The sequence below is a fragment of the Haliotis cracherodii genome, unplaced genomic scaffold (assembly GCF_022045235.1).
Source record: "Haliotis cracherodii isolate W230 unplaced genomic scaffold, xgHalCrac1.p SCAF_10, whole genome shotgun sequence".
NCBI lineage: Eukaryota > Metazoa > Mollusca > Gastropoda > Lepetellida > Haliotidae > Haliotis > Haliotis cracherodii.
This window is the reverse complement of record NW_027266265.1, coordinates 29556071-29571328: the sequence shown is the minus strand read 5'-3', so window position 1 is coordinate 29571328 and position 15258 is coordinate 29556071. Positions and strand designations below refer to the sequence as shown.

The 15258-nt window shown below is 41.4% G+C and overlaps 1 protein-coding gene across 1 annotated transcript; it reads right to left on the bottom strand.

Annotated features, from left to right (window-relative positions):
* Positions 1–5356: 5356 nt before the first annotated feature.
* Positions 5357–15257, bottom strand: LOC139453699 (fap1 adhesin-like; the record flags this gene model as incomplete). Its single annotated transcript, XM_071235175.1, has 10 exons — positions 5357–5536; positions 6495–6598; positions 7556–7680; positions 10265–10360; positions 10938–11612; positions 11654–11978; positions 12028–14357; positions 14395–14480; positions 14534–15140; positions 15178–15257. Coding segments are annotated over 10 exons (4608 nt in total), but the record flags the coding sequence as incomplete, so codon positions are not given.
* Position 15258: the final 1 nt, after the last annotated feature.

Here is a 15258-nt window from a genome sequence, read left to right as displayed (position 1 = left end):
ACCTATGGCAAACAACATGACAATATGGGTAATCTGACCTAAATATTACAATATCATTCTCTAAAATGTCAACATAGGTTCCACTGAGAAGGCACTTGAGTTGGATGGAGAACAGTAAAAGTATACAAGACCAGGTTACATATTTCATCACTCATGCTTTCTGGACTTAGGACCTTAAGCCACAGTATATTCTCAGATTCTATATTTATGACAGTACATAAATCAGAAAAGGTTCTTTTAATAATAAAAGTAGTGTTCCAGAATTTCTGATGGCGTTTTCACTTTGGCTTCGAGTGTCCCGAAACTGTGTATATCCAGGCAAATAGAATGTTTCATTTTTATAAGCCCAGGTCTCTACTATACCTGTAATATTATCTTTGTAGATAAAGTCCCAAAAAAGAGGTTTACAAATTTTATCCTTTAATGTTCCAACCGATACCACTCATCCCCGGATATTCATCACGTGGGCCTTGGCCGGAATGATAGGAGGGGCGTTCAATAAGTTTTGCAACTTCAATATAAGGCCAAGTCGCAGAATATCTTTTGCACTTTTATTTTTCAATATAATCTCTATTCACCTCAATACACTTATTCCATTTGTCCTTCAAGCTTTTAATACCACTGTTATAGAAATTTGCAGATTGGCCCTCTAACCACGCCTCTGTGGCAGCCTTTATGTCCTCGACATCCTGGAAGCGTCTTCCGCTTAGGACAGATTTCATTTGCCGGAACGCGAAATAGTCACTAGGAGCTAAGTCTGGGCTTTAGGGTGGGTGATTTAACTCTTCGAATCCACATTCACATATGGCGGCCACATGCGATCATGGATTTCTTTTGCTTTGCATCCCTCCTTGGTAAGGTACTTCTAACTTATTGTTGTGTCTGGAACTAGTTATGACACGTGTCAACCTGATGTTATGACTTATGTCACACCTGCCGAAAGTTGCCATTATTTGTGTAAACACAAATGCCTAAGTTGCAAAACTTATTGAACGCCCCTCGTACACTACTGGTGATGCACATTTTCACTGGAGGGTGGTCTTAGTTTGAATCATCTAAAAAGAGTCAATTTTGGACTATCTGGAATGGCTTAATCGATAAAAATCACGTGACACATTGATCTTTTGGCTCTTCAGATGTTTTGACCCCATCATTACTTTCGACTTAGGTTGGGTTGGGCAAATGTGACGAGCACTGGTTTGGGACCGGATGCCTTTGACGGTAGTCGTACATTAAGCACTGCAAACTCTTTATATTTAATGCTCATTGTTTCGGTTATCACCTTGGTTACGGTATCGAGGGCATCTTTATACGATTCAGTGTAGTGTACCTTGTTTCCCTCCGGTATTTGGTCCCGGGCCTAGGTTACTCTTAACATTATTCTACAACTGTACCCAAAACGCAACACGGACGCTCTCGTGAATCCACGTGTCCCACTAGGCTCGTGCAGCATGGCGACACGCATTGCTATCACTCGCTACATACTACCATACATGAATGCGACAAAAGTCCTTTTAAAGCACCAAGTGTTGCTTCTATATGTTGTTTGGTCACAACCCATGATGCTGTCTCTTGCCGTTGTTCAAGTTATGGACTGGTAGGACTGACAGGTAGATATTTACTTTGTTTTGATTTAAACAAGATGGAGCTGTTAGTCTATTTGTGTTTTCATCTTGCCACCAGGTGGCGCCCTCTATTGAGGCTATTATGTAGATATGATTCCATCATGTGTGGAGGATGGTATGTAAATATGATGTCACAGTTTAATCTGGACAACAAGTTGTATGAATATTGTGTGTGATTTGAGACAAGTGAGACTGATGGGAATCATGTGCATCTGGGATTTAGGAGGACTTGTCAAACACACCTGTGGAGTGGACATAGCCTAGTACATGACAGGCGTTTGTTGATATTTTGATGTGATTCATTAATAGTCGAATATCTGTTGAAAGACTCATACAGCATCTGGAGACTTGGTGCCAAGCTGTCCGCATTCAAGGAGTTTATTTAGGGCCTTGTTCAATATTGGACACAGCATCAGTTCGCTAGGGTAAGTTAATTAATGAATTTTGTTTTGATTTTACAACCTCCCAAGGTGCCAAGTGCATCGAATTCGCTGCAGACGTAGGTAATCATGTCGCTAAGGTAACACTCTGCTAATGCTACCTGTGATCCCCTTCAATGTAGACGGTCCGAATTCTGAACCATCTGATTTGCGTGGCGAATAGAAACATTTGCAAAGAATAATGTTTAGTTCCACTTTTTTGTGTGTCATTAATCTTTCCTGTATAAATTTGTGAACTAAATCCATGTCATGTTTAGGCTAGTCTTTTTCATTGTATTTTCGTTTTTATTGGCAGTTAGATCTTATCGATCTGATTAAAGGCAAACCTGTCTGTTCTAAGTACGATTTTTGGATTCGGACACTCCTCTAGCACAGACTTAGTGGTGTTGATATTGGCGGCCTAGAAACAGTTTCTGGCAACACTCGCAATCTGAATCTTGGAACTTCTATCTGGCCATATGAAGTTTTAGCAAAAAAGAGATTAAATGTGTTCAGAGGTTGAATTATACGAATAACACTTCCTGTCAGTCAGATCTCCGTCCACTTTAACGAGGTCATTTACTTTGACAGGTTCCAATGATCAGCCATGTTTGTTTAAAAACAATGCAGACGTTGTTTTGGTGTTTATTGTAAAATGAAAGTCATGTGAAATAAATGCTTTGTTGATTAAAATGTGAAATCATGTTATTGACATGAAATTATGTTTCTTGTCTTAACTATCTCGAATCAGTGAGATTGTAGAACGCGAAACATGTGAATGAAAGCCGCGGGTTTGTGAAAGAATGCAATGAAAGAAAAATAGTCCCGTTATACAATGAACATTTATCTCTGTTTAACTGACCATTCAGCTACGAGAATCCCTAACTGCACACTGTCCAAATACCAAAAAGATATCAAACTGCATATTTTAGCCAATATGGGTCATAAATAACATTCCATCATGTGTGGAGGATATTATGTAAATGTGATTTTCCAGAATTCGATTTCAGTAAAGTTTTAGTTACTTTATATCAAAATTTAAACCATTTAAGATAATCTGACACGACAACCGACTCTCCTCGGTACATTTACAACATTTTAAGGTTATGTAGAAAAGAACCTAGTTAACACGTTTTAGTGACGTCATTCACTAAAATGAAACGAAGGACCATCAAATGTAAAAGTGATAGCTCACCATAATCTTTCAAGGGACAAATCTGAAGCTAGCACAACCTGAATCAAGTTTTACATCACCCAGTAAAGGTGAGCTTCTGGACCTCTGTGTGGTACATAATTGTGTTACACCCAATCTGTGCAACAGCCCAACGCGTGCAATGGGCAATAAAGCTTGCCCAATACACGCAATGTGCAAACAATTATCTGCTCATTGCATGCAGTGGGCTAATGAAAAATAATTCTCCATGCAGTCATACGAAATGTATTATCTGCTGTACATTCATCTGAATATATTTATTCTGTGTTCAAATGACGATGTCTCTGACTTCAAAAACGGTGCTGTAAATCGTATGTATAATGTCTGTTATTCGTTTACTTTTAGCAAACTATTTTATTTTCCCATCAGAAAATTGTGTTCGATAAGTATCATCGCCAGCTGTTTGGTTAAATTCCGAGCATGAAAATAAACGTCGAAGTAAACATGCTTAGGTAGGCAATATTCTTGAAAATCACATTGTGAGTGACACCACCTGCATTCACTATGATATTGATATCCATAGCCTACTTTATTTTGCCAAGTAACATCCTCCATGTATAAAACAGGTCACAGCTTCTTATAGCCATAGGGTACAATGTGTGAAGCCCATTTCTGGTGTCCCCCGCCGTGATATTGCTGGAATATTGCTAAAAGCGGCGTAAAACCATACTCACTCACTCACTCACTCTTATAGCTATAGTGTTGTTGTGCTACATCCAGCTGCTTGGCATGGGAATACTTCAAGATAGTACTCTTTGGATAAATCAATTGTCAACACCATTAACACTCAATTCTACGATGAAAGGGAGATAATCTGAAATGCGTTAACAAAAGAAACTAGGTCTTTCAGTTTTACAAGTGAGGAAAAGAAGCTCTCCTCAAATATAAATTTGATAACACCTGAAAATTAATAAAAAAATTATCTTATAGACCATATGGCTGTAACAAGTATTATAGTGCACTGTACCATCTAAACCAGTGGTCGATAGCATCAGTGACGACGCACATTATACGTGTTGATGACACACAGTCAGCCAGGTCTTTGTAAACACACGGTCCCATGGTTAATACGACAGAACTATCCTACCCAGAATCTCCACGGGTGACGTCATACCCATGTTGCGACTTTCAGCGCGCCTTAAGTCATCGTAGACGATAAAACACTTTTACCGTTGGCATGTATGTATCATATACCCAGTGGAATAATCCGATACACATTGGAATGATGGCAATTTATTAGCGCCACCTGGGTTTCTTTATTGTGAGACAAAATCCTTTCCATATTCATAAGAAATCTCAGCCAAACACAGAGTCGCTTGTACGATTCCGACTTTATCACTAGCATGTGTTTATGAATCACTATCAATTAGTGTTAATACCAGGTGTTCGCGTAAATGTGAGCGTATCTTGCCCCATCAGTGGCACCTGTCACAAACACATGCAAAGGCAATTCAATTGTTCACCTGAAAAAAACCATGGGAACACGTGTCTACCATGAAACTGTTTGAAAGCTTTACTGAGGCCTTGAATTTTATAACCTTGATCAAACAACGTCTGAGCATGACGCTCTTTGAAATCTTGGTAGAAAGAGTTTGCTTGATTTTACCTCAAAAGTTGTGAACTGTAGACACCAAGGGCTGGAGTTGCATGAATGTTATCCTTACGCTTTTTGTGTACTGACGTTCTTTAATACTCATTGTCCTTTATTTTTATATTGCGTCTTTCCTTAATTCCTACCCATTTTTGGCATATCAGTGATATTCATTGATATATATTTTATTGATATTTATTTTGTAATTGGAGTTTTGATATACATAAAATGACCTTCAATTGTAACATTTAACACTTGTATCGCTTTTGACTATTATTGCGTACTGTGATCTTTGTTTCATCTGATGTACATTTTGATTGAACGGATCTGTATTAACAATGTATATTGTGATTTTGATTTTATGGCTGGAAATAACATAACATAACATCTTCTTGTGACAGATTGGAACCAACACCCTCTGCATGTAGTTATCTGTTTATTTTACATTTACTACTGATTTCAAGTGATAAAAACATGTTACATATTTCAATGCGACATGTGGTTTTGCTTAGACTCCAGGAGATTCCGCCACGACGATTGAATTATAAGTGGAATCGGTCATGAAGCTCACGAAACTTGTAACCCCTGACGTCTGAGTGGAACAGTCTGTGAACGAGTTGACCAGTCCAACGGTAACATACTCGCCTGTGTAGGCTTCCAGGCAGACCAGAGCACCACCTGAGTCCGTCTGAAAAAGAATATTGCATTATATTTTTATCCACAAGTAACGCTTACGTAAGAATGTCGTTTGAACACGTTATTTAATAACTAGCATACATACCCACATACTGTTCTAAAGTATATAAATCTATCAACTATAACATCTACCAACGCATGACAATACGTCAGTTGTGGCATAAAGAGACATAAATAGGTAATGTAAAGAATAAGTTGCCAGTTTATGGCATGAAAGATGTCAACTGCGGCATGGAAAACAACGGGACAGTTGGTGGCATTAATAACAAGGCACCAGTAGTTTTGTAAACAACAAGGCTTCAATTGGTTGCATGACGAACAAAGCATCTACTGTGCCAACAACAAAACGTCCGTTGATAGCATGAAAGTCAAGACGTTAATTGGTATCACGGAGAACACGAAGTCAGTTGGTAGCTTGAAGTATACGGGTCAACCGGTGGCATGCAGAACAAGGAATCAGCTGGTGGCATGACAGTCAGTATGTTAATTGGTGACATAAACGTTGGATGACTGTTCGTTACATAAAGATGAAGGGTCAGTTGGTGGCTTGCAGAACAAGGGTCAATTGATGGCATAAAGAACAAAGTTCAACTGGTGACATGAAGAACATGAATACACGACAGTTGTAATGGATAGCAACTTCTTTTATACTTTGTCACGGCGTCTCAGAGCTACTTCTTGCCCCTTCCTCAGGTGAATGCTGATATAATGAGGATATATATATATATTGTTATCTTTGTACATTCATCCCGCCTTGTGTTGTGCAGATATATCATATCTTACTCAACATTCACCTGATGAAGGAGCAAGTAGTAGCTCTGAAATGTCGTGACAAGGAATAAAAGAAGTTGCTATCCATACAAAGTGTCATGTATTCTAGGATCTTTTAAGATACAGGTATGTTTTGTCGAAACATGTTGCATGATATTGGAGGAATGACTGAGCCTCACCTGGCAACTGACCGCCTCAGCAGCTGTTCCTGTGGAGCACAGTGTCTCACCGCTGCATGTAGGGTCCAGAGTTATCGGCCCTTCTTTTGCAACTTGACTTGCACCTTGCACACAAAAGATTGACTTGATTACTCTTAATTATTTTGGTAAGACGTATGTCATCGTGCACAGGTACATCGCTGTTTCCTGTCAATAGCTCAAAGTTTGGTATAACTAAGTTCTTCACATTACTTGTGCACAAAACGCACGAAGTGCTTGGCAGAATTTGAATTTGAATGGCTGTGGCTTTATATAAGTGGGGTGTTTTCATTTATGTGCTTCTATCAACCACAATATGATAAACAGGAACATTCATGAGCAGTTACTTTTGCGTTTACGTGTATGTATATGTGATCATTGTACTTTGTTAATTTGTTCTTGACAAGATGAAATGAGATGTTCTTACTTCCTGTTTCATCAACACCGAAACCGACCAGTTTACAAGACGATTGATCGATGGTCATCTTGTTATTGGGAACGCAGGCAGGTAGACGACATACTGGGCCTTGAGTGACCGGATCCGTCAATGTCAACGTGTACACATCTGGACAAACAATCAAGGTAAGTTGTACACAGGTTCCGATTGCTTCCTTAATGCTGAACCACTTTGTGAAAGATGACCACTAACTAATTCAGGCAATGACAATGGAGATAATTCAGATTCTCTTTTTTACATTGGATGAATGAGTGAGTTGGGTTTAACGCCGCTTTTAACAGTATTCCAGTTATATCACGGCGTGTCAGCCTAATGTGGGAGGAAAGCCCGAGGGGAAGCAGGTCTTAGACGTTTATAGAAACATAATCGGGGCGAATTGGGATTCGAGCCCACAATCATAGGTTTCTGGCGTACCCTGGGGACGCAACTATGCACAGCGAATCGCGGCGCCTTAGACGACTGGGCCACTCGTGCCCCCTTTAAATTGGATAAAGGAAGCTTAACACCTATATTATTTATTATGCTTATTATGATTAAATACCACAAGAGACATTCGCTTCTGATCAACTATCTACATGTGACTTACCTCCATTTCCTACGGGCAGGAACTGACGATACTGGGGAATTATGAAATCCTGTTGGTCTGCCTCGTTGTCCACAGTGGTGTCGTGTTCTCCAACAACCGCCTTAACGCTATCATACAACATGATTCTAGAAAAAGAGAAAAATTAAACAATTAAGTGTTCGTCACTGGATCAGTATCAGTATTTTGTCAGTAGAAGAGATTGCCTTCAGAATATGTTTAACAAGAATTCAGAGATTAACAATAAGCACCTTGCTTTGGTATTTTCTATGCTTTTTTCTATGTTGTGCTGTGTGTTGTGCTGTGCTTAGAGGGAACTTGTGAATAAAGAGGGTCAATAAAGGCACCTGGGTGAGTGAGTGATTGAGTGTGAACAGTATTCCAGTTGTATCAGGGCGTGTCTGCTTAATTCGGGAGGAAAGCCCGAAGTGAAGCCGTTCACTACTTTGGTGAAACGCACGAGCCCGGGTACTGTGCTGACAGACCTAGAAAATTGACTGGTATTTAAGGTTTCTTGCATGCCCAAGGAATGCAACTCTGCACAGCGAATTGAGGTGCCTTAGACGACTGGATTCGCTTTGAAGAGTGCCTCATGTGTGCCAGGAAGTATAACTCCAAGAATCGTTTTATTCGTTATTTGCCAGCACCATCCTCAAGTGATTCACCAAAATTGGTAACCACCTCGGACCTGGGCTTCTATTCTAAAACGTTGACACGTGTAATTATAGAAACATCAACATTACAAACTTTACTTTTAGACATACATTTACTTCAAGGTATGTAACATTGATAGAAACATCAACATTACAAACTTTACTTTCAGACATACATTTACTTAAAGGTATGTAACATTGATAGAAACATCAACATTACAAACTTTACTTTTAGACATACATTTACTTCAAGGTATGTAACATTGATAGAAACATCAACATTTCAAACTTTACTTTTAGACATACATTTACTTCAAGGTATGTAACATTGATAGAAACATCAACATTACAAACTTTACTTTTAGACATACATTTACTTAAAGGTATGTAACATTGATAGAAACATCAGCATTACAAACTTTACTTTTAGACATACATTTACTTAAAGGTATGTAACATTGATAGAAACATCAACATTACAAACTTTACTTTTAGACATACATTTACTTCAAGGTATGTAACATTGATACAGAACGAGCTCCCGTGTAATACTGACGAGCGAAAGCGAGTTAGATACCACAACTATTCACGAGTTTCATAAAATTGGTTTTACACGGGAGCGAGTTCAGTATTTTATTTATTACTTACCATTTATAACGTTTTTAGAATTATACTGTTGAGTATGAATAGGCTGACACCTACACGATCCGCGGCATAGTTCAATTGAGTTTAACTGAATAATACTTCAAACACGTCAAAAGTTGAAACGTATGAATTTAATATCATACAACGGTCCACCTTTAGAATTCAGGCGTCCGTTCCACAAAATTATCGTAGGGCTAATCGCAACTCACATACTTTAACTTAGACTAACGACTGTCGTTGCGCTACAATACGATCGCCTTGTGGAACGGGCCTTGCACCTCAAAGTTTACAATCACGTCACAATACCCGATGACGTAATTTGTGGAATTTTGTTGCAAGGTCCATCGGCGAAACAATGTCATGTGACGTCAGCCTAGCAACAAGGTTGCTGGGGTCATCGAGTGTGCACAAGCTCCTCTCAGTGATCTATCAACTCCATACGCAATGATGTTGAATAAGCCAAGGGATGTTGAGAGCTTTCAATATTTGTTCGTGAAACGTGTTCCGAGAGTACATAAGCACACGTGTAATACAGCTGTATGTTTATTAAACGGGTGATCTCTTCACGGGCAAGTTATAGTGTCTAATTATAATGGAATAGGAATAGAAATGTCCTTATTAATATCTTTCACCACAGTATTTAAAAACAACCTTAGGATGTCTCACCAGCAGAATCTACTGCCCTGCAGTAACGAGATCGTACTATCTACATGTATATGGACACCTTTCTAAAAGTGTTTCTGAAACATTGTTCATTGCAAACCTTCACTGTTCCTGCCTTAAGAGTTGTCATTGCATTACATGGGTGCAGAACGTTTCTTTTTATCCTTCAAACGACTACATGCGTTGATTGTAAGCAAGGGCTTTTAACCCTAATTACATGCTCAATTTAACTTTCTTATGCATTGCGTGTATTTATGCAAAAGGTTAGTCTTCTACAGTCTGATCTCGCACAACAGATAATCATCCGACCTTAATTCAGAAGTCGTACCTTTACTAAAGCAAAACACACAGCTTAGTCAGCTTTTTGCTTCACTGGACATGGCTATCATATATAGTCACATTAACTTCCATTGCTTAGATCTTTAAGGTCATATTTACAATATTGTTTTTGCATGCAAACATGTCATACTTAGAACGATTGTTTATGCATGCAAATATGTCATATTTATAACGATCATTTATGCATGTAAAACTGTCAAATTAATAAAGATTGATCAAGCATTCAAACATGTCATATTTAGAACGGTGGTTTATGGATATTTATGTAATATTGAGAACGATTGTTTATGCTTGTAAATATGTCATATCTATTACAGTTGTTTATGCTTGTGAAGGCGATATTTACCAACATTCAAATGCAAATTCAGGTAAACATTTCTCCCAGTGAAGACAACCTCTGACTTATACTTACGGATTAAGATAATTGTCAGCGCAATCTTTTGATGTCGCTATTGTGTACTCATTGAGGAGGATGCCAGAGCAGAATGTTGAGGGGAACGCAACCCCGCTGAACAACACAAGTCCGGGATACTGACAAAGGCCTGTGTTGGTTCCGCCAACCAAGCGCTTTCTCCCCATTGAATTAAGCAACGTGTAGAGGCATTCTGCGGATATCACACACATAATAAAATCGTCATATTGTTCCAATACACCTCATCTATAAATTCAATAATGTGTTAAGTTCCTGTATAAATGCTTGTCATCTTTACTCTGTACATCCCTTGCTTGTTAACGGTGTTAGAACCTACATCGACCCGTTGCTCCTAATTGTAATAAAGAAGTTGTTTACCCTTATGTTTTATCCTTACTTCCTATATGTGAATTGAACATTTGCACTTACAGTAAACTACGGTTAAAACGAACGCAAAGGGACCACTAAGTTTAATTCGTTATAACAGTAGTTCTTCATAAGCATATGTACAACATATATACAGCAAAAACTTCGTTTTATCCGTCAGTTCGTTATAAGCGTGCTCGTTATAAGTGTGGTTTACTGTATGAAACGTCAACGCAAGAGAATAACCGCTTATTAATAGGTTACCAAGAAAAAAATCCAAATAATTTGTCAGTACAAAATTACTCACTAGGATCGTTTGGAGTCGTGGCGGATGTCGTAAAAGATTTTAAGGAAGATGTGGTGGCTGAAGTTGTTGCAGAGGTAGTTGCTGATGTTGTAGCAGATGTCGTGGCTGAAGTTGTGGCAGATGTTGTCGCTGATGTAGTAGCTGATGTAGTAGCCGAAGTTGTAACTGATGTTGTTGCCGAAGTTGTCGCAGATGTTGTTGCAGACGTCGTAGCAGACGTTGTAGCTGAGGTAGTGGCCGAAGTAGTAGCAGAAGTAGTTGCTGATGTTGTCGCTGATGTAGTAGCGGACGTTGTAGCCGATGTTGTTGCAGATGTTGTCGCTGAAGTTGTGACAGACGTTGTAGCAGATGTTGTCACTGATGTGGTAGCCGAAGTTGTAGATGATGTCGTTGCTGATGTTGTCGCAGATGTTGTCGCAGATGTTGTTGCAGACGTCGTAGCAGACGTAGCTGATGTCGTGGCCGATGTAGTAGCAGATGTAGTTGCTGATGTAGTAGCTGACGTTGTAGCAGACGTTGTAGCTGAGGTAGTGGCCGATGTAGTAGCAGATGTAGTTGCTGATGTAGTAGCTGACGTTGTGGCTGATGTTGTTGCAGACGTTGTTGCAGACGTTGTTGCTGATGTAGTAGCGGATGTTGTCGCCGAAGTTGTCGCAGATGTTGCAGACGTAGTTGCTGATGTAGTTGCTGATGTTGTAGCTGATGTAGTAGCGGACGTTGTAGCCGATGTTGTTGCAGATGTTGTGGCTGAAGTTGTGACAGATGTTGTAGCTGATGTTGTCACAGATGTGGTAGCCGAAGTTGTAGATGATGTCGTTGCTGATGTTGATGTAGTAGCTGACGTTGTAGCTGATGTTGTTGCAGATGTTGTTGCTGATGTAGTAGCGGATGTTGTGGCCGAAGTTGTCGCAGATGTTGTGGCAGACGTAGTTGCTGATGTCGTTGCTGATGTTGTAGCTGATGTAGTAGCTGAAGTAGTTGCTGATGTTGTTGCTGATGTTGTAGCTGATGTAGTGGCCGATGTAGTGGCAGATGTAGTTGCTGATGTAGTAGCTGACGTTGTGGCCGATGTAGTAGCAGATGTAGTTGCTGATGTAGTAGCTGACGTTGTGGCTGATGTTGTTGCAGACGTTGTTGCAGACGTTGTTGCTGATGTAGTAGCGGATGTTGTCGCCGAAGTTGTCGCAGATGTTGTTGCAGACGTAGTTGCTGATGTAGTTGCTGATGTTGTAGCTGATGTAGTAGCGGACGTTGTAGCCGATGTTGTTGCAGATGTTGTGGCTGAAGTTGTGACAGACGTTGTAGCAGAGGTTGTCACTGATGTGGTAGCCGAAGTTGTAGATGATGTCGTTGCTGATGTTGTCGCAGATGTTGTTGCAGACGTCGTAGCAGACGTTGTAGCTGATGTCGTGGCCGATGTAGTAGCAGATGTAGTTGCTGATGTAGTAGCTGACGTTGTAGCTGATGTAGTAGCAGATGTCGTGGCTGAAGTTGTCGCAGACGTTGTAGCTGAGGTAGTGGCCGATGTAGTAGCAGATGTAGTTGCTGATGTAGTAGCTGACGTTGTGGCTGATGTTGTTGCAGAAGTTGTTGCTGATGTAGTAGCGGATGTTGTGGCCGAAGTTGTCGCAGATGTTGTTGCAGACGTCGTACCAGACGTTGTTGCAGACGTCGTAGCAGACGTTGTAGCTGAGGTAGTGGCCGAAGTAGTAGCAGAAGTAGTTGCTGATGTTGTCGCTGATGTAGTAGCGGACGTTGTGGCCGATGTTGTAGCCGATGTTGTCGCTGAAGTTGTGACAGACGTTGTAGCAGATGTTGTCACTGATGTGGTAGCCGAAGTTGTAGATGATGTCGTTGCTGATGTTGTCGCAGATGTTGTCGCAGATGTTGTCGCAGATGTTGTTGCAGACGTCGTAGCAGACGTTGTAGCTGATGTCGTGGCCGATGTAGTAGCAGATGTAGTTGCTGATGTAGTAGCTGACGTTGTAGCAGACGTTGTAGCTGAGGTAGTGGCCGATGTAGTAGCAGATGTAGTTGCTGATGTAGTAGCTGACGTTGTGGCTGATGTTGTTGCAGACGTTGTTGCAGACGTTGTTGCTGATGTAGTAGAGGATGTTGTCGCCGAAGTTGTCGCAGATGTTGTTGCAGACGTAGTTGCTGATGTAGTTGCTGATGTTGTAGCTGATGTAGTAGCGGACGTTGTAGCCGATGTTGTTGCAGATGTTGTGGCTGAAGTTGTGACAGATGTTGTAGCTGATGTTGTCACAGATGTGGTAGCCGAAGTTGTAGATGATGTCGTTGCTGATGTTGTCGCAGATGTTGTTGCAGACGTCGTAGCAGACGTTGTAGCTGATGTCGTGGCCGATGTAGTAGCGGATGTAGTTGCTGATGTAGTAGCTGATGTAGTAGCTGATGTAGTAGGAGATGTCGTGGCTGAAGTTGTCGCAGATGTTGTGGCAGACGTCGTTACAGACGTTGTAGCTGAGGTAGTGGCCGATGTAGTAGCAGATGTAGTTGCAGACGTTGTAGCAGAGGTTGTCACTGATGTGGTAGCCGAAGTTGTTGCTGATGTCGTTGCTGATGTTGTCACAGATGTTGTTGCAGACGTCGTAGCAGACGTTGTAGCTGATGTCGTGGCCAATGTAGTAGCAGATGTCGTGACTGAAGTTGTCGCAGATGTTGTGGCAGACGTCGTTGCAGACGTTGTAGCTGAGGTAGTGGCCGATGTAGTAGCAGATGTAGTTGCTGATGTAGTAGCTGACGTTGTGGCTGATGTTGTTGCAGACGTTGTTGCTGATGTAGTAGCGGATGTTGTGGCTGAAGTTGTCGCAGATGTTGTTGCAGACGTCGTAGCAGACGTTGTTGCAGACGTTGAAGCAGACGTTGTAGCTGAGGTAGTGGCTGAAGTAGTAGCAGAAGTAGTTGCTGATGTAGTCGCTGATGTAGTAGGAGAGGTCGTGGCTGAAGTTGTCGAAGATGTTGTGGCAGACGTCGTTGCAGACGTTGTACCTGAGGTAGTGGCCGATGTAGTAGCAGATGTAGTTGCTGACGTTGTTGTTGTGGTTGTTGTTGCAGACGTTGTTGCTGATGTAGTAGCGGATGTTGTCGCCGAAGTTGTCGCAGATGTTGTTGCAGACGTAGTTGCTGATGTTGTTGCTGATGTTGTAGCTGATGTCGTGGCCGATGTAGTAGCAGATGTAGTTGCTGATGTAGTAGCTGACGTTGTGGATGATGTTGTTGCAGACGTTGTTGCTGATGTAGTAGCAGATGTTGTGGCCGAAGTTGTCGCAGATGTTGTTGCAGACGTCGTAGCAGACGTTGTTGCAGACGTCGAAGCAGACGTTGTAGCTGAGGTAGTGGCCGAAGTAGTAGCAGATGTAGTTGCTGATGTAGTCGCTGATGTAGTAGGAGATGTCGTGGCTGAAGTTGTCGAAGATGTTGTGGCAGACGTCGTTGCAGACGTTGTACCTGAAGTAGTGGCCGATGGTGTAGCGGATGTAGTTGCTGACGTTGTTGTTGTGGTTGTTGTTGCAGACGTTGTTGCTGATGTAGTAGCGGATGTTGTCGCCGAAGTTGTCGCAGATGTTGTTGCAGACGTAGTTGCTGATGTTGTTGCTGATGTTGTAGCTGATGTCGTGGCCGATGTAGTAGCAGATGTAGTTGCTGATGTAGTAGCTGACGTTGTAGCTGACGTTGTTGCAGATGTTGTGGCAGACGTTGTAGCAGAGGTTGTCACTGATGTGGTAGCCGAAGTTGTTGCTGATGTCGTTGCTGATGTTGTCACAGATGTTGTTGCAGACGTCGTAGCAGACGTTGTAGCTGATGTCGTGGCCAATGTAGTAGCAGATGTCGTGACTGAAGTTGTCGCAGATGTTGTGGCAGACGTCGTTGCAGACGTTGTAGCTGAGGTAGTGGCCGATGTAGTAGCAGATGTAGTTGCTGATGTAGTAGCTGACGTTGTGGCTGATGTTGTTGCAGACGTTGTTGCTGATGTAGTAGCGGATGTTGTGGCTGAAGTTGTCGCAGATGTTGTTGCAGACGTCGTAGCAGACGTTGTTGCAGACGTTGAAGCAGACGTTGTAGCTGAGGTAGTGGCTGAAGTAGTAGCAGAAGTAGTTGCTGATGTAGTCGCTGATGTAGTAGGAGAGGTCGTGGCTGAAGTTGTCGAAGATGTTGTGGCAGACGTCGTTGCAGACGTTGTACCTGAGGTAGTGGCCGATGTAGTAGCAGATGTAGTTGCTGACGTTGTTGTTGTGGTTGTTGTTGCAGACGTTGTTGCTGATGTAGTAGCGGATGTTGTCGCCGAAGTTGTCGCAGATGT